The 24244-nt window shown below is 39.9% G+C and overlaps 2 protein-coding genes and 2 long non-coding RNA genes across 6 annotated transcripts; all 4 read left to right on the top strand.

Moving 5' to 3' along the window:
- The first annotated feature begins 660 nt into the window (after positions 1 to 660).
- On the top strand, positions 661 to 5594 carry LOC131217015 (pentatricopeptide repeat-containing protein At4g14850). Of its 2 annotated transcripts, XR_009157156.1 has the most exons (3): positions 661 to 2465; positions 3663 to 4951; positions 5142 to 5594. XR_009157156.1 is itself a non-coding variant. In XM_058211698.1 (2 exons), the coding sequence occupies exons 1-2, from the start codon at positions 859 to 861 to the stop codon at positions 4126 to 4128; spliced, it is 2073 nt and encodes a 690-aa protein (XP_058067681.1). In that variant the 5' UTR covers positions 661 to 858; the 3' UTR covers positions 4129 to 5594. The 2 variants fall into 2 exon arrangements, 1 of the variants encoding a protein (XP_058067681.1); XM_058211698.1 differs by having other exon boundaries at positions 3663 to 5594.
- Positions 5595 to 6415: 821 nt separating this feature from the next.
- LOC131257541 (uncharacterized) lies at positions 6416 to 8439 on the top strand. 2 transcript variants are annotated; one of them, XR_009177486.1, is made up of 5 exons: positions 6416 to 6529; positions 6572 to 6839; positions 7119 to 7307; positions 7370 to 7456; positions 8356 to 8439. It is a non-coding gene; the product is annotated as an uncharacterized LOC131257541 (long non-coding RNA). The 2 variants fall into 2 exon arrangements; XR_009177485.1 differs by lacking the exon at positions 8356 to 8439 and having other exon boundaries at positions 7370 to 7848.
- Positions 8440 to 9656: 1217 nt separating this feature from the next.
- LOC131217014 (uncharacterized) lies at positions 9657 to 10841 on the top strand. The gene is made up of 3 exons (XR_009157155.1): positions 9657 to 9766; positions 10237 to 10310; positions 10555 to 10841. It is a non-coding gene; the product is annotated as an uncharacterized LOC131217014 (long non-coding RNA).
- Positions 10842 to 15789: 4948 nt separating this feature from the next.
- On the top strand, positions 15790 to 17523 carry LOC131217013 (uncharacterized). Its single transcript, XM_058211696.1, has 6 exons — positions 15790 to 15919; positions 16020 to 16112; positions 16188 to 16295; positions 16398 to 16793; positions 16895 to 17176; positions 17287 to 17523. Exons 1-6 carry the CDS (start codon positions 15869 to 15871, stop codon positions 17305 to 17307), a joined length of 951 nt encoding a protein of 316 aa, XP_058067679.1. The 5' UTR covers positions 15790 to 15868; the 3' UTR covers positions 17308 to 17523.
- Positions 17524 to 24244: the final 6721 nt, after the last annotated feature.

Genomic DNA, 24244 nt, shown 5'->3' with positions numbered 1-24244 from the left:
TTTCTTGCAACTAGGAAACAGAGGATTCGAACTCTATTGGAATATATGCTTTTGGTATGTTTGGCTGTACCAAGAGGTTATCTTGGCTGTTTTACTTTGAAACGGATTGGCTACTCCTCCTGCCACCAGCCAATGGCTGGTGGTGGTGTTCTGTGGACCCCACCATGATGTATTTGTTTCATCTACGCCGTCCATCTATTTTTCTAGATCATTTTATAATATGAGACAAAAATAAGGTATATCTTGATCTCAGGTGAACCACATTATAGAAAAGAAGTGTTGAATGCATGTCGACCATTAAAAACTTTTTAGAGGCCATAGAAGTTGTGGATCAAGCTGATATTTCTTTTTTTTTCCCTTAATCTGAGTCTGTATGACCTAATCAACAGATTGGATGTCAAATAAACAGTACAGTGGGCCTTAGGAGGGTTTTAATGGTGGATATCCATTCGCTATTATTTTCTGCGTGTGGTCCACCGAGACTTATATCCTTATCATTTTTGGGATCAAGCCCTAAAATGATCGTAAAAATGGATGAACGGAACGGATGAAACACATACATCGGTGAAGCCCACAGATCACCAACCACCAGCCACTGGTGGCAGGGGGAGTAGCCAATCCATTCTCGTATAACTGACTCATGCCATGAGGCGGCAGGACGATGGACGAAGGGGATGTGACCCGTACATGACGGTGGGCCACACAGAGCTTTTCGTTGCATGGACTCCTTACAACCGTTTGCAGGAAATTCACGTCCCACGTTACTCGAGCAGTGGGCCTCGATAACCAAACCCACGTCCATGCCCCACCACCACCACCATCATCATCTCCAGCCATGAACATTCTCCACCACCCATCATGCCCACCTCCCTCTCTCCCAACGCCCTCGCCTCCGTCATCGAGTCAGCCATTTCAACTCACTCCCTCCGACTCGGCCGAGCCACCCACGCCCGAATCGTCAAGACCCTCCACGCTCCTCTCCCATCGTTCCTCTCCAACCACCTCATCAACTTCTACTCCAAACTCGACCTCCCGTCCTCGGCCCTCTCCCTCCTCTCTCTCCACCCCAACCCCTCCGTCGTCTCCTGGACCGCCCTCATATCCGGTTCCGTCCAGAATGGCCGGTTCAACTTGGCACTCCTGCTCTTCTCTAATATGCGCCTCTCCTCCATACAACCCAACGACTTCACCTTCCCTTGCGTCTTCAAGGCCTCCGCTGCTCTTCGCTTCCCCGTAATGGGGAAGCAGCTTCACGCGCTCGCTGTTAAGGCGGGGCAGATATCTGATGTCTTTGTTGCCTGCAGCGCCTTTGATATGTACTCTAAAACTGGCTTGAGGGAGGACGCACGGAAGCTGTTCGACGAAATGCCTGAACGGAATGTGGCGACGTGGAACGCGTATATAACGAATGCTGTCCTCGATGGCCACCCCTTTGTGGCTGTTGGCGCTTTTATCAGCTTCCGACGGCTCTCCAGTGGTGAGCCGAATTCGATCACGTTCTGTGCATTTCTGAATGCGTGCTCGGACACATCGAATTTGCGGCTTGGATGTCAGCTTCATGGGTTCATAATCCGTAATGGGTCTGAAGCGGATGTGTCGGTTGCAAATGGGCTTGTTGATTTCTATGGGAAGTGCCGCCAGGTTGACTCAGCAGCGGCAGTGTTTGATGGGATTCTGAAGCGCAATGACGTTTCTTGGTGCTCAATGGTTGTTGTGTATGTGCAGAATGATGAGGATGAGAAAGCTTTATTGACATTCTTGCGAGCACGAAAGGAGGGTCTTGAACCAACGGATTTCATGCTTTCGAGCATTCTCAGTGCCTGTGCTGGGCTTGCCGGGCTGGAGCTTGGGAAGTCCGTGCATGGGCTCGCTGTTAAGGCATGTGTTGATGGGAACTTATATGTGGGGAGTGCACTTGTTGACATGTATGGTAAATGTGGCTGCATCAAAGATTCTGAGAAAGCGTTCGATGAAGTGCCTGAGAGAAATTTGATCACTTGGAATGCAATGATTGGTGGGTATGCACACCATGGGCATGCTGATTTGGCTCTTACAACATTCCAGGAGATGATATGTGGTGGCAGCGGCAGCACTTGCACCGTGCTGCCTAATTATGTGACATTGGTGTGCGTGCTGTCTGCATGTAGTCGCTCTGGATCAGTTGAGGTAGGGATTGAGATTTTTGAGTCAATGGAAAGGAAGTATGGGATCGAGCCACGGGCTGAGCATTATGCATGTGTGGTGGACTTGCTAGGGCGAGCCGGGATGGTTGATCGTGCATATAAGTTTATAAAGGATATGCCAATACGGCCAACAGTATCGGTCTGGGGTGCGCTACTAGGAGCTTGCAGGGTACATGGGAAACCTGAGTTGGGGCAGGTTGCAGCTGAGAAGTTATTCGAACTCGACCCACACGACTCCGGCAACCATGTCCTGCTTTCGAACATGTTTGCTGCTGCTGGCAGGTAAGATATTACAGTTGGATTATGCAGTTACTGGGTTGATTTAACCTAATGTTTTAGGATCAAGGAGAATGATTATATGCATTTGAACCCATACGTTTGATCTGTGTGGGGACTACTGTGATGTATGTAGAATCCAAACTGTGCATCTGGTGGGACTCCTCATGGGAATTGTACATCTCCAGAATCACCCCTCTCAAAAAATTCAGGTGGGACACACCACAAGGAGCAAGTACAATCATTCCTACGGCCTATGTAGTCAATTGCGGCGACCCACCTAAGTTTTGGAATGTCTTGAGTCTAGGTGTGTCCCTTAATCCTAGCAGGATGCACTTGATGACCGGGTTGGGTAATACATACATGAAATCACATGCCATCTGAATTATGGAAGTTTCTATGGTAGTCTGTACCCTCTCCAGTCTCCCATTGTTCCCTTTGGTGTGACCCACTTGAGTGATTGATCAAGCTAGATCTTGGGATCTAGGCCTAATATTGACGGCTGAATCTGATGGACATGTTGGATGGAACTCACACATAATGGTGGACTCCACGCACATCGAATATATGATAATTACCATCACCATGTGTTCGAATGTATCCAGTCATTCTCCTAGGATCAAAAGGCTTCTTCTGTATGAAGATGGTAAGGGTGCAAATGGGCCCCACCAGCTGGATGGATTTTCAGGATGGGCTTATTTTAGGCCAGACCTGGGCTGAGTACAAGCGTTTCTTTGTGATGGGACCTCATTATCTTCAGATTTTCTAAGCATTGTACCAGGATCGGGCCTAAATGTGCCTGATGACCTGACAAGGTTAGCCAATCAAGCCTGATCAGATCCGCAGAAACAAACACTATGGGTGTTGATTGGGCTTGTGCCTGTGTCCCTAGGCCCCATCTGGCAAACGCCTAAAAGTGAATTGATCTAGTTTTAGTTAACAGTAATTATGTATTAGAGATCTTGAGCTCCAATACATAATTCCTGTTAACATAAACACAAGATCTCTAATACATAATCATTTCTAACTAAAATGAGATGAAGCCATTTTTTAGGCGTCTACCAAACAGGGCTTAGCTTTTAGATAGGGCTGACTCAAAACTTATATATAGGCTATGATACTATTTCCTTATAGTTGGCATTGGGTAGTCATACATTTGATTATCATATTTTAGTTAACTTACATGCTGAGAAATTACACTAGGTGGGAAGAAGCCACAGATGTAAGGAAGGAGATGAATGAAGTGGGGATCAAGAAAGGTCCAGGATGCAGCTGGATCACCGTGAAAAACATGGTCCACGTTTTTCAGGCGAAGGACACTACCCACATGAGGAATGCCGAGATACAGGCCATGTTGGCAAGATTGAGGAGAGAGATGAAGGCGGCTGGGTACATCCCTGACACCAATTTCGCCCTCTATGATCTAGAGGAGGAAGAGAAAGAGACGGAGGTGTTCTACCATAGCGAGAAGTTAGCGTTGGCCTTTGGACTGATATCCATCCCTTGTGGTGTCCCAATAAGGATCACCAAGAACCTTAGGGTGTGCGGAGATTGCCATAGTGCCTTCAAGTTCATCTCAGGCATCGTTCACAGGGAGATCATTGTGAGGGACAATAACAGGTTTCATCATTTCAAGGATAACCAATGTTCTTGTAGAGATTACTGGTGACGATTCTTAATCTTGTTCATACATTTATATAAGATATGTGGGTGAAGATAGATTTGTGGAAGGAATTTATAAGAGGTGACATTGATTATGTCGATTCCTTGGAAAAAAAGGTACTTGGGTTACCTAGAGGAAATGCCCTAGCATGCTTGAAATGTCAGATTGTCAAGATATGGTTGTTGACAGAGTGGAATGGCTGAAAGGAATTCGCGTAGCTGATCAGAATTACTTGGGATGAGGCTTAGATGATGATGGTTTATGTCCTGATGTGGCTGCTTAAAACCGGAGCCGGCTCAGATTATGTTGGATGAAACGTTGGAGAAGCAGCTCGATCCAACTATATGTATCTACCATGCGTTTGCTGAGGTGGGAAATATGGGCAGAATTTTGAATTTGATTAACAGGATGAGGGAAGTTGGGTATGGCCTCGGCAGATCTGCTTTTCTTGCAATTCTTGATAAAAATCATTGTTTTGGGGCCTCCCTGAAAGTGTGTTGGAAATGTGGACTGAAATGAGGAAGCATGATATTGCTTCCGACTCCAAACATGACATCGTGCCAGTTGAATGGATGGCTTGATACAGATAGGGAATGCTACAATGAAATGTAATCTAGAGGATTTCATGATGATCCTATGATAAAATCATGGAAAAGGAACGGTGTCGGGTATGAAAGCATGGAGACCTGTCATGACCGTAGGGTCATAGACACCATGGTTAAGCATTTTGAAGAGTGAAAGAGGCTGGAGTTTGAAACAAAAGTTCGCGTTTGGATGGGAATCGAATTGTGGAAATTCAATTTAATAAGGTGGGAATGAGCTAAACAAGGTTAGGTCCTCTCTACTTGTAAGCAATTGAGATTGTTCCAATTCCTACTTGAAAAATACCAAGTTATTCACCATTTTAAATTAAAATGGCCCCACTTCGATTTTGGCTATTTACTCTATATTTAGTTACATTTGCTATTCAGGCTAACTGAGCATCCAAACACACCCAAAACGACATTGTCTTATGACAGTTTGTTGAAAAGCTGAAGCATGGATTTACATCTTCACAACATGTTGCCAGAAAGCATGACACAGAGGCTTACAGACGTCCGGGTTTCATCTGGTTGTGTTACTATGTTAATCTGCATTGAAGACGTAGATCGCTTGCTTTCTCTAACGCTGATGACTTGACTGACCAATCCCCATTGATGAAAGGCCTTGATTCAACCTCCTTGATCATTTACCATGAAACTCATGTTGTCCGGTTGCAAGCTTCATTTTGGGACGCAAGATCTTGAGATGTCCTGATATAAGCCTCGAGGTAAAACCCTTGTCCTTCAATCTCAAATTATTATCGTATATGGTTAACAATTCCAGCCGTGTATTCATTTAGTTTCAAACTGTTCCTAATGTAACAATATTCTTTAGTGGACCTTATGAATGTTGTGGTCAATAGTCATTTATTTCATCTCCTGTTTTATAGATCTCTTAGACGTTCTTTCTGGGCCATATGAATGATATGATGCTTAACTGTGATTTTTTTAGTTAAATTCTTGCTAATTTCCTCTTGTAGTTGACAAAATGCAAAGAAATTTTGGGTCTGTTTGGGTAGGCGATGCTACTAAATTGATGAGTAAGCCTAACCTTCATCTTGGTAGGCCCTACACCCTCCAAGTCAGATTTTGCCACCCTAAATTGGCGCTTTCCTCCGCATGGATGAAATTACTGGACTTCTACATTTATGCAGAGGAAAGCACCACTTTAACTTTGCGAATTTGAAAGGAGGGCATGGGCCCCGCACAAATCGGGATTAGACTTAATCTTGATTATGTGGGATTCCCTACCCAAATGGACCCTTATGCATGGACTTAAAATGGTGGAATCACTTTACTGAAACATGCAAGCCCTGCAAGAGAAACATGGGCCGCATCATAAAAGATTACATGGGTTGAAAGCCAGGATGGTCTATTCATCAGCTGGGACACGCTGTGGGCGGCTAATGGTTTGATTTAGTATATGTGTGTGGCCCACCTGATGGGTGGGTTTTTCCAAAATTTTCATTCCAAGGTGAACTTCATGGTATTGCCTGCCTTTTTCCACGCCCTCATATGTGAAAGTTATGTGAACATTTTCTCTTTGGAGACTTGACCAGTGGCGGCTACAACAAACCGCCAGTGTACATGTAAAATCAGTGGCGTTTTTACGTGGCCGCCAGTGTATAGAAAAGCCAGCGCCGCTGAATTCTGAAATTAAAAAAAAGAGGGCTTTTTCCCCCACTTCCCCAAATCGCCCCATCCCCAAATCGATCGCGCGCGCCATTTCTCTCCTAAAACCCTTCTTCCCTCCTCTCCCAAATCGCGCCTCTTTTAGTCCACAATAACCGACTGAAAGTCTCTCTCTCTCTCTCTCTCTCTCCAACGTCTCTCGATCTCCCTCTTTTAGTCCACCAACCGACTGAAAGTCTCTCTCTCTCTCCAACGTCTCTCGATCTCCCTCTTTTAGTCCACCAACCGACTGAAAGTCTCTCTCTCTCTCTCTCTCTCTCTCTCTCTCTCTCCAACGTCTCTCGATCTCCCTTTTCCACTCCGGTCTCTCTTGATATGGCTTCCATTTCCATTGCTTGTTGAAGATGCTTATCTCTCGGCCATTGCCCGGCGAGAAGGCCCGCAAGAGGAAGAAGCACCAGAAACAGCCGCAGCAGTAGCTCCTCTTCTCCAACAGCCGCAGCAGTATGCTACTCTCTCTCTCTCTCTCTCTCTCTCTCTCTCTCTCTCTCCTGGTTTCAAAATGTATGAAATGTCTTGCAGAGTGTGATGGATGATACGCAAGCACTTAGAAATTGCATACATGTCATACATGGTGGAAAAATCTGATCAAGCACACGTGTGGCTGAGTGTGGATGGACAGGGACAGCACTCTCCACATGTGTGGAACTAGCAAACCTCCTGAATGCTGAAATGTTGCATTTATAGTTCTGTAAATTATTCAATTAATTTTTATATGGACAGGGACAACACTCTCCACATGGGCAGGGACAACACGCTACTTGTTTGATGAAATGCTTTAGCCAAATCCTTTTTTGGATGAAACCGTGCTATCAATTGGACTTGAGACCACCTTTCTCAATTGGGATCAGCGACCAAGTCAATGTTATAAAGACAACTGGTCTGGAAATCTAGGAAGATATAGTGTTCATGGTTTGGTGCAGATACACTATGAAACAACTGGTCCGGAAATCTGGGAAGATACATGTGGCAAGGTGGATATGTTTGTTGCAGGCATTGGAACTGGTGAAACTATTTCTGGCGTTGGCTATTTTCTGAAAGACAAAAATCCTAACATAAAGGTATAATATGATGATGTATTTTATGGTCGGAGTGGCTTTAGGAACGATTCCAGGGCTGGCCCACCATGAGCTGAGTTGGTTTGAGGCCTTTCCAGGCCAATTACATGAATGTCCAAACAGGACAGGCTGGGCCAACTTGTCAGGCCTTTAGGGTCCTTGGACGCATTGTTGACTGTCTTGAATACCTGCAATGTTCGTTTCCTCAAAAACCAATTGGATTTGTTTTTGGGGTCTCTCCTATTTGTTACCTAAATCATCGATTGAGTCCCAAACCAATGATTGCAGGTGGCATCCAAACACAAATATACAAGCAGCAAGACAGATATATTTGTTGTGGGGAATGTAACTGGTGGAACTATTCTGATGTTTGTTCATTTTCTAAATAAAAAATAAAATAAAATAAAATAAAATAAAAATCTTATATTTGGTCATTTTCTGAATGGGGGAAAAATCCTAACATAAGGGTATCATATGACGACTCATTCCAATGTTGCAAGGCTTGATCGAGGCCTTTCTGGCCCGTTTGGCAAGTACTAGGACAGGCTTGCGAACTTGTCCGGCCTTTAGGGGGCTGGGTCTATGGGCTGGCAAGAGCTGTCCTAACCAGTTGCAACACAACTTTTTGCCTAAAATCACTTTGTAAATTACTGGATATTTTAGTTCTGGATTGTTGGGTCATGGAGTTTCGTATATTTAGCCCTTTCTTTATTTCACGCATACACGGTGATGTTCCAAATTATTGCCGCGGATCCTTTGGAAAGCAATGTACTTTCACAAGGAAAGCCTGGTAAAAGCAAAGATGACTGTTTGGATGTTTTCTCCTCAGATAATCATGCTTTTAGGTGGTTTATGCATTTGTGCTTTCTTTCTTTCTAAGTTGTGTCATCACAATCACTCAGGTCCACATAAGATTCAAGGTATTGGAGCAGGTTTTGTACCCGGGAATTTAGACCTTGAAGTTGTTGATGAAGTCATAGAGGTATGGTTTTCTTCCACCCTTATTTATTCCTGCTATGTTTTGGGACATACGGTATGGATGAATGCTTGGTTCACTAGTCTTTTCAAAATGACAGATCACTTTGCTCTGTTTTTGTTTTGATATATTTTCATGCTTCTTGATCAGCAAGATGTGACTTGGTGACCAAGTTTTGTTGTTATTGGCGATTGCAATTGGATGCATGTCTTTTTTGGTGTTAGTGTAAATATTATTGAGTAAATGTTCTATATTCTTTAGTTCCTTCTTACTGTTGGGAAAGATAGTAAATTTTATTTTTTTTTTCATGTGTTGTTTCAACTTGTTACAGTTCATTGGAATAAGCGATGCTTGTTGGTTTGTTAAACACATGATAGCAAACCACATGTTTGTGATGTAGGTTGAGGTATTACGTTTCTTTTCTTTTTCTCTCTTTTTTATTTAATAATGCAAGTTTCTATTTGGATGTACCCTGAGGCCTGCAGAACACTTGCAGTACTGATTCAGGAGATGGATACTAATCATCAGCTGCCCATTGTTCGAGGCATTGAGAGAAATAGGAAACATTACATGTTCGCCTCTGTTTCGAGGTTCCTTTTCAATAGGACTTGAAAATGTAAATGGATGGATAATTAGGGTGGAAACAAATGATGCCTGCTCAGTTCCTCCAACCAAGGGACATCCAATATGCTAGAAGAGGGTTTGATCTATGGCTTGAATGAACTTGGTTAGCATGGGATGCTTAGAAGCATGGAATGAACTGTAAGGTACTGATTTGTTTTGCTGCTACTCAGCGGTTTGAGTAGTTTTGTTCTATGATTTAAGTGTTAATCAGTCAGTTTCAGAGCAATATTGGTAGCTAATTTTTGTTTTGCTGCTACTCAGCAGTTAATTGATTATATAGCTTCATGGTTGTTTGAGTAGTTTTGTTCTATGATTAACTCATTTGAACATTCTGGATTTATAGTTTTAACGGTTAATTGATTTGTGATGTGCATTTGTTTATTCATGTTTAGGAATGACTTTTTATTGCAGAACAAAAATACTATTCAAAACTAGATAGCGACATGAACTTGTTGGGGTTATGATTCTATATGATGACTTCATGCTATCAATCTTTCTTTTGCCATTGCCAACTTCGCAATTGTTGAGTTTTCATCATTTTATATCGAGACTAATACTCCAGTCATTCATATTTGAGTTATTAATGTTCCATCAGTTTTTGTTCTTCATTGAAATGCCTATGTTTGTGTAAGAGAGACAAGAAGTTGTCATCGAAAAGGTTGTTCGAAATAAACACAAATGTGTCACAATTGTGAAAGGCCTTGAACTCTTTGGTGAGCAATGTCCATTGTCCACTGCAATTCTTTTTCATTTTTAGTTCAAAAGTTTGATGGAATCCCTTTGTTTGCTAGAAGTTTCTAATTTTGTTTTATAACTCCACATGATGCATGGCTTATTGTTTCAAGTGTTAAACTGAGCGAGGCTTCAAAGAAGCTTGGAAAAAAATTCGTAAGAGTGGGTTTGTTGTAACCTTTCAGTGAAAAAAATAAAATCATTAACATTACCTGATGATGATGATTTGTGATTTCTCTCCATTTCCTCCTGTAATATAATGGATTGGGTCTTGTACCAATTGTGCCATGCTGACACTTGTACATGAGCTTTACTACACACACGTGTGGCTTAGCAAATCTATGTTTTTCATTTTTATTTTTTTTGGCTTAGAATGACATGTTCAAAAACATCAATGTAGTAGTATCTATGCCTATAACTAAGCTATTTTCTCTTTATATGCTTTGCTCAGGTATTTGCACTTGACATTCTTACCTCCTATTGCACATGGTATCATAAAGGCCGAGGCCCCTCACTTACATTAAGGTAATTTTTTCTTATTCCTAGTTTTAAGCTATTTTTTTTCCCTCTTGGGATTGCTAGCTTGGGAGAACACCTGACCATGGATTGTATGGCCTACCTGGAACTATCATTTACAATGAGAAAATTTACAAAGATCTCATACTTGGAACTATCATTTAGTGTTGTTTATGCAATAGATGAGGAAATTTACAAAGACCTTTGGAGTCTATGCTTTGGTTTTTATGGTTTGATCCATTTTTGGTTTCAGGACATCAATTTTCACTATTGGGTGGATTTCTGTAGAAATGTTTGCCTTTTGTGATTTTTGATGCTCATATAATGGTAGTGGAGTAAAATTCTTCCAAGAAACATTCCACTGGTGTGCAAGACTTATCTTGGTTATGGCGTTCTTGAAGTAATTCAACAAGAGAGGTACTTGTGTTCTCAGTACTTTTAGTTGTGCAGATTAAACATTTCTCCAGTTATTTTGGCTAGGGTTACTTAATATATCTTGGCTAAAACCATTCTGTGTAGATTGAAGAGGTGATGGGATGTCTTTTTAGGGGGACATGTTATTATTGTAACTTGGCTTCCTTTGCTAAATGAACGGATGATAATGGGGCTTGTTTAAATTATATTAGGAAGCTTTGTCAGACCCAGAATGTATTTTCACTTACCCGTCTGAGTGGTTAAGGAAGATACTTATGGATAAGAGTTGGATTCATCTGCCAAGGTATCCATTTAGAAACTTCTCATCTTAGTTGTTGTGGCTTAGTGGTCAAGATGCGTTCTTTTGACATATCCTCTAATTTTATTGTCTGATTTAGGGTCAGCGACGCATACTTAAATGGAGCTGCGAAATTTACAGATTTTGCATTTGCAAATGCAAGTAATAGAGGGAGGATCCGATGTCCATGTGAGAACTGTAACAATAACTTCTGGGTGTCTCGAGAAGTAGCATATGATCATATCGTGTGTGACGGATTTAATACAAGTTACACCTACTGGCGTTTCCATGGGGAGGTTACGTCTTCTTCCATGCCTGCTACCACAAATGTCGTAGGCGATAATCCAGATCCACACGATGATATGCACGGATTGTTACATGATGTGTTCGGTATTTCAAATCTAAATGGTGAAGAGAGTGATGCAAGCCACACATCATATGGACCTACACATGGGCAGAATACTGAAGCACAACAATTTTTCAAATTGGTAGAAGATGCTGATCAGGAATTGTACCCGGGATGTAAGAAATTCACTAAGCTTTCTTTCGTTATGAAACTATATCACATAAAGTGCCTTGGTGGATGGAGTGATAAATCATTCACCATGTTACTTGAATTGTTGAAGGAGGCTCTTCCCGAGGGTGAAATGTTGTCAAAGTCTTTCTATGAAACCAAGAAGATTATTGGGGAGTTAGGCCTCAAATATAACAAAATTGATGCATGTCCCAATGATTGTATGTTGTACTGGAAGGAGGCCATCAATGAGCAATCATGTACTATATGTGGTACTTCCAGATGGAAAATGGCTGAACATTAGTCAAATGGTGAGGGATCTTCTTCATCTGCATAGGATAAAAAAATTTCAGCTAAGATATTGCGTCATTTTCCCTTGAAACCAAGGCTTCAAAGGTTGTTTATGTCATCAAAAACAGCTTCCTCTATGAAATGGGATGAAGTAGGATGCAAAGACGATGGAACATTAAGGCATCCTACTGATTCCCCAGCGTGAAAAACTTTTGACCACAACCATCCAAGCTTTTCTTCGGACGGTCATAATGTTAGACTTGGGTTAGCAGCTGACGGTTTCAATCTATTCAGGACAATGAGTATTGCTCACAGCACATGGCCTATTATTTTGATACCATATAACTTACCACCATGGATGTGTATGAAGCAACCTAATCTCATATTGTCCTTACTTATTCCTGGCCCTTATGGACGCAGTAATGACATTGATGTGTATATGCAACCTTTGATAGATGAGTTAAAGGAATTGTGGGAGGTTGGTGCAGACACTTATGATGCCTCAAGCAATGAGACATTTCGATTACGTGCGTCATTGTTGTGGATTATCAATGACTTCCCTGCATATGCAAACTTGTCTGGATGGAGCACTAAAGGACGTCTCGCTTGTCCTTGTTGTAATAAGGACACTTCGTCTAAATGGTTAAAACATGGTCGAAAGTTTTGTTATATGGGTCATCGTCGATTTTTAGAACATGATCATAAGTTTAGAACTGATAGCAGATCCTTTGATGGCACGGAAGAATTTGGCGAGGCGCCAACTCCATTATTTGGTTCTGATGTGTTGGCCCAGTTGCAGGGAATTAATGTCACCTTTGGGAAGACTGTAGGCAGTCATGGGCATAAGAGAAGACGAGAAGACAATGAGGAAGAAAGATATAACTGTAAAAAGAAGAGCATTTTCTTTGATTTGCCATAGTGGGAGCATAATCTATTGCGTTATAATTTGGACGTGATGCATATTGAAAAGAATGTATGTGACAATGTGCTTGCGATGCTGTTGAATATTGTAGGGAAAACAAAGGATAGTGTAAAGGCACGTCTTGACCTACAAGATATGGGTATAAGACAAACATTAAACCCAAAACAACTTTCATTTAACAAGACATATTTGCCACCCGCATGCTTTACTATGTCACCAAGTGAGAAGGATGATTTTTGTAAAATCTTAAAGCGGGTGAAAGTTCCAGATGGTTATACAGCTAATATTTCACGTTGTGTGCATCTGAAAGAGCATAAAATTTCAGGACTCAAGAGCCACGACTGTCATATTATGATGTAGCAACTACTTCTAATTGCGATACGAACAACATTACCTAAGAACATAACCTCAGTCTTACTTGAATTGAGCGGATTCTTTAGAGAATTATGTTCCAAAGTTGGTCAAGTAAGAGACTTTAACTGATTGGAATCTCAAATTGTGTTAACACTTTGTCATTTAGAAAAGATCTTTCCACCAGTTTTTTTTTTTGATATTATGGTGCATTTGACCATTCATTTAGCGGGTGAGGCAAAAATAGCTGGACCGGTACAATATCGATGGATGTACCCCATTGAGAGGTGCGTGTTAATGTTTAGAAATTAAAATTATTTGCCATTCTATGCTAGTCATGCTAATCGAGCATATATTTTTAAACTTTTTAATATTGGTGATCACAGATATCTACTCACATTAAAGTCATATGTGCGTAATAGAAGTCGGCCCGAGGGATCAATTGCGGAAGGGTACTTGGCAGAAGAATGCTTAACATTCTGCTCGAGGTACCTGCATGGTATAGAGACAAGGTTCAATCAGCCAATACGGAATGATGACTATGCCAACACTGTTATAGAAGAACAATCCTCTATTTTCCCACTAGTAGGTTGTGCATTAGGGAAGTCTGAGGATTGTGTACTGGATAACATTACATCTGCACAGGCACATCGAAATGTCCTGCCATGAACTCAGCCCATTTCTTGAGTAAGCCAACTATAGGACTTAATTTATGCATAGATAAATTTACTCTTTAAAAAAAAATAAAAAAATTGCTAAAACTAATGACTTTTACGGAGAACATATGAATGTTGTTAAGCGGATGAATCGTTGCGCACGGCCAAGGGACATAGAACGCATTCACAATGATACATTTTATAAATGGTTTAGTGATCGTATAAGTAGTCGATTTGATAAGTTTAAGGACATGTGCATGCTTTTTTTATATAAAAAAAAATTATTATTCAAACATGAGCTTTTGAATGAATATTTTCGGTATCTGAATAGGTTGAACAGTTGCGCCATGAAAGGAATGAGCAGGTTTCAGAAGACCTTAGATGGCTACCTCGGGGTCCTAGTATGGCAAGAAGATATAAGGGTTTTATTGTAAACGACTTCAGATTTCACACCAAAGATTTTGAGAAAAAAAGAAAAACTCAACATAGTGGAGTTGTTGTGACTACAATGACATCAAGCTTTGCAAGTGTCAATGATAGAAATCCTATTGCAGGAGACGTAACATACTATGGTGTATTGACGGACATCATAGAACTGGAATATTGTGGTACTCGGAAGGTTGTATTATTTAGGTGTGATTGGGTTGATGTTCGATCTCAAGGCAGGGGTGTTAAGAAGGATGGGTTGGGGTTCACGCTTGTGAATTTGAAACGATTATGCCATACAGGTCAACATTTGTCTGATGAACCATTTGTGTTTGCATCTCAAGCTGAGCAGGTGTTTTACGTACAAGACCTCATCGAGAAGGATTGGCATGTTGTAGTGAGGACGAAACCTAGAGACTTATTTGAGATGCATGGGCAAGAGTCTGCAGATGATGTTGATACATTCTTAGGCATGTCGCCCTGCGATGATCAATGTTTGGAGGACCCGAGTGATGACACTATTAGCTGGGAAAGGACAGATGTCGATGATACAACAATTGTCACATATTTACTACCTACCCAGCTGATGGTAGAAGAACAAATAGATGATACTGAGTTATCTGATCCCATTGGAGACGACATTTTGTACAATAATTGATTTCTTAAGTACCATGTTTTCCTAATGTATGAAATAGAAATTAAAATGTCTTTTTTCATATGGTTCTGTTATTTATTTATTCAAAATTGAATCGTCTTATCAACATGCATCTGTTCACTAATGTGACTCAGGTTCTTCTTAAGACATGAAACGTGCTCGTTCTAAACGCATGACTAGGCTACCGATAAGCCTTATGACTGGTGGCATCAATCAGCCTCAGCTACCCGAGACTCATGTGGGTCCCTCTCAGCCTCAGTTGCCCCAGCCTATAGCGGGTCCCTCCCAGCATCAGCCTTCCCCGGCTACATCGGGTCCAGTCCAGCCTTTGTTGCCCGAGTCTACAGCGGGTCCTTCTCATCCCCAGCTTCCCCTGCCTACGGCGGGTCTCTCCCAGAGTTTGCCTCAGGATCCACACCAGACAGTTGATTCATTAGAGGATACTTCTAGTGGTATGTTATGCATTGGTTCTAATATCCTTAAAAATTTAATGTATTTTTTGCTAATGAACTATACAAGTCTGCATATTATTTATGTGCATTTTTTTCAACAGATTTGTTGTTCACGAAGAGAAGGAGTCGAGGCCCCACACGATGCCATCAAGTTTGGAACATGCGTGAAGGGCAACACATTTTTATTACCACCAACAATCTAGGGCAACCTGTTAATGAAATGCTAGCAAGCTGACAAACGTTTTGGGGACAATAGCACGTAATGAGGATTACGCACCCCTTACATATTCTAATTGGAGGGTAGTGCCAAACGAGAAGAAGGATGATATGTACGAACTTGCCATGGTAATGGTGATTTGTTTTATGTATTTTATGTATTTGATTATTTATTCTTTATTCAATATGTGATTGTCTACTTTGTTTATGTGATGTAGTCCAAGTTTCAGTTTGACAAAGAGATTAAATCTTGGGTGTTGATGTCGATTGGAAAAAAAATGGAGGGATTGAAAGTGTGAACTGAAGAAATTCCACTACTCACCTCATGATAATGATGAGGCGCGGCTAGCAGACCTCAATGAGCATGTCCAAATGGATCAGTGGAAGGCCCTCATTGAGTTTTGGAACTCTGAAGAGGGAAAAGTATGTGATGAGTAGTTACTAAAACCTTCATGTTATGAAATTACACAATTGTCTTAAGCTGAAATTTGATAAATTACTCGGTTGATGTGTCACATTTTAGGTCCGTAATAAGATAAATACGGAAAATCGGAGAAAACAACGCATTAGCCACACTACAGGCACGAAGAGCTTTGCGCGAATACGTGAAGAAGAGGTAATTTTTATATTAATCACCTAATAATTTGATGTCAATCTATTTCTCATGTATAACTTATTTAAATAATGATAGAGAAAGAAGAGAGCCAATGGGGAGGATTTGACCCGAGTAGATATGTTCTTGTTGACACATAAACGCAAGAATGGGATGCCTGTGGATGAGGCCTCAGCAAGAGCAATGGTATGTATATGTATCTTCTTATTTTGTTTAATCTTTTAGCACTATAAAATCTAAATTGGTGATTTTTAATTGTAGGAACAATTAAATGAACGAACTTCGTAGCAGCCAGAGGCTTCACAGAACAGCACTGCGGGGAAAGATATATTCTCAGAAGTCATGGGTGACGAACGACATGGCCGTGCCCGCGCTTACGGGTTAGGTCCCTCTCCTTCTGATATATGGGGCACAACATCCCACAGTGTCCAGTCCCAAGGGATGACCTCCAATGCTCAGAAGAGAGATGAGCAATATGAGGAATTGCATGCTGAAATATCTTCCCTAAGAGAAACTATGGCTGAAAGAGATGCTCAAATATCTTCACTAAGAGAAACTATGACAACATTTATGGCTGCCATAACGAATCCAAGCATTAATCTAGCTACATTATTAGGTGTTTCAGCTAATCCCAACTTGAACCAACCCTCCTCATCATCAAGCCACTTGGTTCCAACCCCTCAGGTAATTATAATATATACATGTATATTTTTATGTGTAATATGTTTTCAATTATACATAGTTCGAGCTGTATACAAGAATTGACATTGATTTATCATTTGTAGAGAGACTTGGCGAATAAGGGGAATTCTACGAGTTGCACTAATGTGACTCAAGTTCTTCTTAAGAGTATTGTAAGGCCTGGGGATACTGTAGCTAAAGGAACCGTTTTGAGCACGGATCCATTGACAAAAGTAGGGGGGCAAAAACTTGGAGTTGGTTTCTGGGAAGTATCTGTTCAAGTGGCAATGGTACGTGATGAGGATTTGATAAGGACCCATGGACGATATAAAACAATTGGGGATGCAATTGGAACGAGTATTGCTTGGCCCACTACTTTATGTATGGTAAGTTTTTATTTTTTATTTTTTATTTTATTATTATTATTTTTTAAGCAATAGAACTTATTGTATGAGATTGTGAATAGTAATTGATTTATTTTTGTTATTTTTTATAGGTTGCAGACAGAAATGGATGATGACTACATGAGAGAAGTTTTTATTAAGTATTTGGAACTGTAAACATCTTTTGTAAGTGGGGGTAGTAGGGATCTGTGGTTTCAGACTTTTGGATTGAGTTAGACACATCTAAACAGTTTATTTTTATCTTAGTTTAATTATAGAGGGCACATCTAAACTCATCTAATCTCTTTAATTTAATCTTAGTTTTATAAGATTATGATTTGTGATTTGAATTTTGCATTTGCATGTCTTTAATTTAATCTCTTCTGTTTCTTTTCTTTTTCTTTTTCTTTTTCTTTTTTTTTTTTTTTTTTTTTTTTTTACATGTGGTCACTTAGTCATCATATTTGTAGGGTAAGAGTTCCTATCATACCTTTTAGTAAATTTGCATATAAGTCTTAGGCTCCATTTGGTCATCACATCAATCTTTATGAATATAATTTTTTCTCAAACCAAATGGAGCTTAAGCCCTTTTTTAACTCCGCCAATGCAACTTCTTGCATTGCCGGTCCCAAGCCCGGGTAAAGGAGGAGGGAAAAGGGCGTCAAGGTGAGTTGTGTCATTTTCTTCCATTTTATGTCTTTTGTGATAGTATTCAATTAAGTTTAAGTTTAATACACTCATAAAATGTTTCTTCATGGCAGCCTTACGTTGACTTGGCGAATAGCTATGGCACTGGGAAAATGTCAGAATTAGAGAGTTGTCTTGAGACAAACATGGAGAAGTTCAAAACTGTGAGTTCTCTATCTTGAATTAGTTTTCCTTACTTTTTGCCAAAGCTTGGTAGTCAACATGTTACTAAAAGGCAGGCCACACTTATACCATTGGTGGGCAGAACATGACATGATGTTTCTTCTGTTGATCATTTTATAATGCCTATTTGTATTTGTGTATATATAATTTTATTCTGCTTTAATGGTTATTAGTTTAGAGTACATTTGGTTGCCACTAAAGAGATTTTTCTTCATATTTCATAATTTACAGAAACCTACTAAGAGCCTAAGAGTAGAAATTCCAAAGTCATAAATTTGTTTTTCTATGCCTGTGAAATGCTCATGAGCCAAATGTAGCTTGAATGACTTTCTGATGTAAGATGTTAGAAACTATTCATGAAATGTAGGTTCCAGGGTGTGTTAGAAACTATGCAGGACTTATCGAACCAGGAAATGCTGTAAATGGCCTACTGATTCTTCTTGAAGTTAACTTTGCACAAAAGTATTTCCTTCATCTATTCCCATGAAGAGTTGTTGCTCTGAGAAGAATCAAGAACTGCTTTATATGCAGGATTTGATGCTGCAGTAGCAGCTAATACACCAACCGGTTCACCAGCAAGAGAACTTCCAGGACTATTTTCGTCCACCTGTCCATACTCAAATTGAATTATACAATTGCTGCAGAGGTTTCTCACTGTCCCATCATAACAGATAACGACATCTCTAAGTGTGGCCATTAGATTTTTAAACAAAGTTCCTGGTTCAGTAAGTCCTCTGGAAGAACGGATCAACACTTCCCTGGATGATATGGAATGGACCAACTCTTCATAGGGGGTCAGACCTTGAAAAAAGGAGCTCTTAACTAACCCAAATGCCTCAGAAGGATAGTCAACACCATTAACAGAATACTTATTTTGGAAGTGGAAACTCATATCCTCAACCAAACGCCTTGAATAAAACTTCCCTCGGTCATAAAGTTGAAGCCCCAAAAAGCCAAGTTGTTGAACAACCTTACTGATAGCTGAATCATTTTTAGAATCTATCAAATTACCCAAAGCAGATAACTTTAGAATACGAGTCACGATAGGCAGTTTTACAGTTTTCAGGTAGCTTTCCACTTGCAACTCTACAAGTTCATTGTAATTTGATCTCAAGTGAAGCAGCAAAGGTGATATGTCCTGGATCATTCAATCAGTGTGTTTTTCGCATGGTAGTCCATCATGTTCTGGACTAGGCAGTTCAGATTGATGGATTGAACTGTTCAAATGGATAGATGAGACTAGGAGAACTGTAACTTATAATGCTCTGAGAGCACTGGAGAATTTCCCTAATATAAAATATCTAAAATAGATAGCTGAAGTGCTATTGTCCAATGGTTGAGATCCTTGCTATCCAAGTGAACACCCAAGTCCAGTACAGTCCAGTAAAAAGTACAAATTTACAGGACAACTCAACCTAGAATGCAGCTGAGTCGAGTTCACTAGGTCAGATGCCTAGTCAAGTCATCGAGTTTTGGAACTATGTCCGAGAGGAGCTAAGATGATGATGGTGGGTCTATCAAACCACCTAATAAATCAGGTCTGGGCAGATTACCAGCCTTCTAATCCTATGGATTAGGATACCAACTAACACTTCCTCTCACACAGCTGCTCATCTTGAAATACTTGAGATATCATGGTGCGATCCATGGACGTGGCTGACTGAAACGAGCGCTACAAAGCTAGGGTCAGCACATGCACATTAGTGGCTGCACTCATCACCACTATCACCTTTACTACCGCATTCACAATGCCAGGTGGGTACAAGAATGACAACCCAAACCAAGGGGCTGCAATCCTCGTGAAGCATTGTTCATTCAAAGCTTTCTTGTTCTCAAATACAATCACATTATATTGCTCACTTATCGTCGTTGTCTGCTTCATCTGGGCATGGGGTCATCACATGAGTTTTACGTGATGTGCTTATGTGGGGCCATCGGCTTACGATCATTGCATGCCTGGTGCTGATGGTTTCATTCATGGCAGTTGTCTATGCAGTGGTTGCACCAGAGTGCTTGTGGCTACCTATTTTGATCTTGGCTATTGGTTGTAGTGGGCCATTCCTTGTCTACTATGTACTATTTGTAAAACAGTCCACAGAGGACCTGTATGGTGAGCCTTAAGCAAAGCAAGTTCTGGTAAAACTGGTGAAACACATAGCCAATTGTTGCGCAGTCGCTTTGTTCAAGAAAAAAGTCCTAAACATGAGTTTCAGTGACAATAAAGAATCATGCACCAGTTGTAAATTCAGACTACCACTATGAGAACCACAGATTTGCTTTTCAACACTAAACAGCTCCAAAACTTCTGCCTTTGCTAGTAGAGACTATGGATAAAATATATGAACACAATCCCCATCAAAATCCGCACCTAGGGGAGCACAAATAAGAGGATTGATCTTAACAGTATGGTCATCATGCACATAGATAGAAAATGATTGTAATGAATGTTTATGAGTACTAGGTGGCCTATTAATGAAAACAATGTCTCCGTCCATAATACGCCTATTTATGATTTGACCAACTTTCAAATCTGATTTAGTTTACTTTGATTCTCTTTTTTCCAATTCAGTTTTGAAAAATTTGAATGTTGGAGAAGTGCTACTGTGATTTGTCTGGATGTATTTAAGTGACTATTTTGTGTGTTCTCTACACCATAATGAAGGACCACAGCTGGTCACAGAAAGTTGTGAGGTGCATTGGACACAAAAAGCTGAAATATTATGCTTTTGTACTATTTCAATTCCCAAATGGAAACATTGACTGTATGCTAGTGACAAAGGTGGGTGTAAATTGTGGCTGCTCCCTTTTTGAAATTATTGCTTGGTAGCTTCATCTGTCAAACATACTTCCTTAACATGGGTTTTATAAGATAGTTCCAGAATATACTTGTACTATACTGCATTCGGTTCCACAAGAAAGAGGCGCTCAACTATCGGGCCTATCTTTCTTTCAGTTTTGATGTGTTAAAAACTGAATCAGCAAACTGAAGAATGCAACCGGTGTAGTAAACTGCAGTTAATTGAATGGAAAAAAAATATCTGTTTTGTATACAAGAATCCAGGTTGTATACACTAAAATGATTATAAAAAAATAAAAATAAAATCTTTTCATGCACTAGATGATAACTAAACCAACCCATTGGTGCAAACTTTTAAATGGTTACATGATTTTGCATCTCCATGGATTACACGAAGGACATGTGAAATCCAAGGCGAAAGAGGTAAAAAAAAAAAAACAATAATCATCTAATGATGATTTTCAAGAGAATTATTGAAAGATGGATTCCAATTTTGAGTTCTTGTTTGGGTAATAAGTGGAAATCTCATGTTCCTCTCACAATGCTCACCTAGTTTCTTCTGCCAAGAATCCAAATTCTGGAAAAGTGTAAGGATTGCTTGTTGGAATCCACCATTTTCTCATCGACAATAGTTGGGGATGGAACCTACACCTTTGCTTCATCAACAGGAACTAGGAGAATGTGCAAACTTTTTCTCATCAACAAAAAGTAGGAAAAGACTCTTCAACATGTTTTTCCATCAGAAAAAGCTCACATTATTAGTATTGACATGCTTGAACAGTAACTGCTTACATCTGAAGTGTACGTCCTCACAAAAATAATACAACCCTTCTCTATGAAGGGGAAATTTGATGACAATGGATGCTCACATGTGCGTGTGTGTGCATTGCACATCTTCATCTCAATGCTTAATTCTCATTGTGAGTTACTGCATTCAAGGAGTAGTTGCAGAAATAATTTTCGAATGGATACAAAAAAGGTTGCTGATACTCGTTCGAAAGAGGAAGCAGTGAGAAGGTCACTCACCGTGGATTCCTTGTTGCCTCTCCCTTAATGTTGTTTTGTTCTCACCCTTTTCTCTCTCTTTATAAAGCTTTGGTTATCTTTAAAAGATGGGGAAAAAAAAGGAAAAAGAAAGAAAGAAAGGAAAAGAAAAAGAAGAGATTTTTTATTTTTTTTAATGAAAGATGAATCTTCTTTTGGTTATTAAAAGATAAAATGTCTTCTTTACATAGCCAGGCAAGGAAAAGCAGATTGCAAGCATTATAATATTGTATTAGGTTATAACTTCTTTCAACATGTTAATGGTCACATCCCTTGTTGGTTCTGTTTATTATATGCAATTTCTTAGATGACTTGATGCTTGTTTGTTCCTATAGAAGATCTCATGTGCTTGTTAGCCTAAAGCTACAAATGTTATTTTCCACAGTCGATGCACCAACATCGCATGGGTTCCTGAAAGTGAAAGCACTTTTGTCGTTGCTCATGCTGATGGAAACTTATATGTGTATGAAAGAGTAAGAACTGCCTGTTTCTGAGAAGTTAGAAGGTCAAAGTGCCTATGAATCATCTGCAACGTGTGTGTGTGTGTGTGTGTGTGTGTGTGTTTAAATCATAAAAATATATTGTAAAATGAATAGCACTGTGTCTCTAACTAATAGAAGGCTAGATTTTCTTTTAAAAAAATTGTAAATGCATAATTGATAATATGATTCTTATAGTAAAGGTGAACTGAATGATCCTTTTTTTAAGGCAAAATGTTAACACAAATATGATAGGATATAAATAGCAACATATCCCATTTGGGAACAAAAGAAAAGAAAAGAAAAAGTACACACACTGTGTGTGTGTGGAAACCCAAAAGGAAAAGATTTTATATATATATATATATATATATATATATATATATATATATATCCAATCCCATTTAGGAAACCAAAAAAGAAAGAAAAGAAAAGCAGTTCCTAGAAGTTGGAATGTGAATCATTAGAACGAGAATCATGATTCCTTCAAGAATCCAGGCTGAAAGCACAAATCCAGGGATTGAAGAGGAAACTTCAGTTGAAATGGATGAATCCTACAACTAAGGCCTGACCCTAAATTGCACCAAAAGCCTGGCCAAAGGCCACCAACTATAGCGAGTATATGAAAACAAATGACCACTTCACGGTCCTATTAGCCATATTTTACAAGAAAGGTGATCTAGATTCTATAGTTGAAGACAACAAGCCGACATTGGTGACCATCTGCCCAAGTCTTGCATGAATAACAAGTAACCATCTACACAAACATGGCCAAAAGACTAGATTCTACTTCGAAAAATACCCTAAGGTACTTCAAATCATGGTTGGAATGCAGCACTTCAAATAGCACATGTGCTTAATTTCAATCACTCACCTCCACCTTAAACACTCTTCATGACAATTTTGCTTGCTAATGTATTGTACTATAGAAAGAGAACCTTCTACAAGTCCACAATAACTACAGTTCCCACCTTTCACGGCCTTCGATTGGGCTGCTGGAAAGGGGTGCTACATAAGACATGGGGGATCCTAGTGCTTTCCATGCCCTCCGCTGATAACAGGGCGAGGACAATAGTTCTCACAGGCTATGTATCTCTTCCGATTATAGAAAACAATGAGAAGTTGATGAAAATAGTTCTCACAGACTACAAATCTTTTCACATGGCCAAAAGCTGGCTTTCTTTTAACAGTTTGTGAATCTGCATGGACTGCATGATACTTAAGTTTCTTATTTGTCTTAGAACAAGGATTGCATTGGCGATTCTTCATTCCTTGTCATCAACGGCCAATCTCAGTTTTCTGTTGCACATGCACGATCTAACAAGGTAATTTGGCCCTGATCTTTTCCAGCCATTTTGAGTTGTCAAAATATATCATCAGCCCTATTGCATCAAATCAAATGAGTGCCAGTCAGACAATTATTTTTGCACCATGCATCTAGGCACTAATATCTTTTGACCTTTCAAAAAACAAGCCTAGAATTTGTTCTAACTGAATATTCAGATGCATGTTTGCATATTTAGGAATAATAAATTTTCCCTTAATGGGGCCTAAAAGCACATATCGTTGACTCAGGGAAACATGGAGAAAATTGTGGATCCATCCATCCATCATGATGCGTGCATACACACATTCACAAACACACCTCATCCATCCATCCGTGCAAGCATACATACATCCATCCATACTCCATCCATTCATGCATGCATATACACACATAAAAACATGGATTTCATCATACAACCATGCACCCATTAAAAATTGTAGTGCACTTTGCATTTTTGAAAACCAGTTCCATTTTCTTTTTTTTTAAGACTGAGAATTTATTCCTCATTGTGGCAGGCATACACGAACAAGCTGGAGAACAAGGTTTCACGTCTG

This window comes from Magnolia sinica, chromosome 10 (genome assembly GCF_029962835.1).
Source record: "Magnolia sinica isolate HGM2019 chromosome 10, MsV1, whole genome shotgun sequence".
Lineage (NCBI taxonomy): Eukaryota > Viridiplantae > Streptophyta > Magnoliopsida > Magnoliales > Magnoliaceae > Magnolia > Magnolia sinica.
This window is presented reverse-complemented; position numbering and strand designations above follow the sequence as displayed.

What these genes read in the sequence shown, in the direction of transcription:
- LOC131217015 (XM_058211698.1), top strand. Translation starts at nt 859, where the DNA reads ATGCCCACCTCCCTCTCTCCCAACGCCCTCGCCTCCGTCATCGAGTCA. An exon ending in ATGTTTGCTGCTGCTGGCAG is followed by an intron (nt 2,466 to 3,662) that starts GTAAGATATTAC and finishes AAATTACACTAG; the next exon opens with GTGGGAAGAAGCCACAGATG.
- LOC131217013 (XM_058211696.1), top strand. Translation starts at nt 15,869, where the DNA reads ATGGATCAGTGGAAGGCCCTCATTGAGTTTTGGAACTCTGAAGAGGGA. An exon ending in CGCGAATACGTGAAGAAGAG is followed by an intron (nt 16,113 to 16,187) that starts GTAATTTTTATA and finishes AAATAATGATAG; the next exon opens with AGAAAGAAGAGAGCCAATGG. An exon ending in GGCCCACTACTTTATGTATG is followed by an intron (nt 17,177 to 17,286) that starts GTAAGTTTTTAT and finishes TATTTTTTATAG; the next exon opens with GTTGCAGACAGAAATGGATG.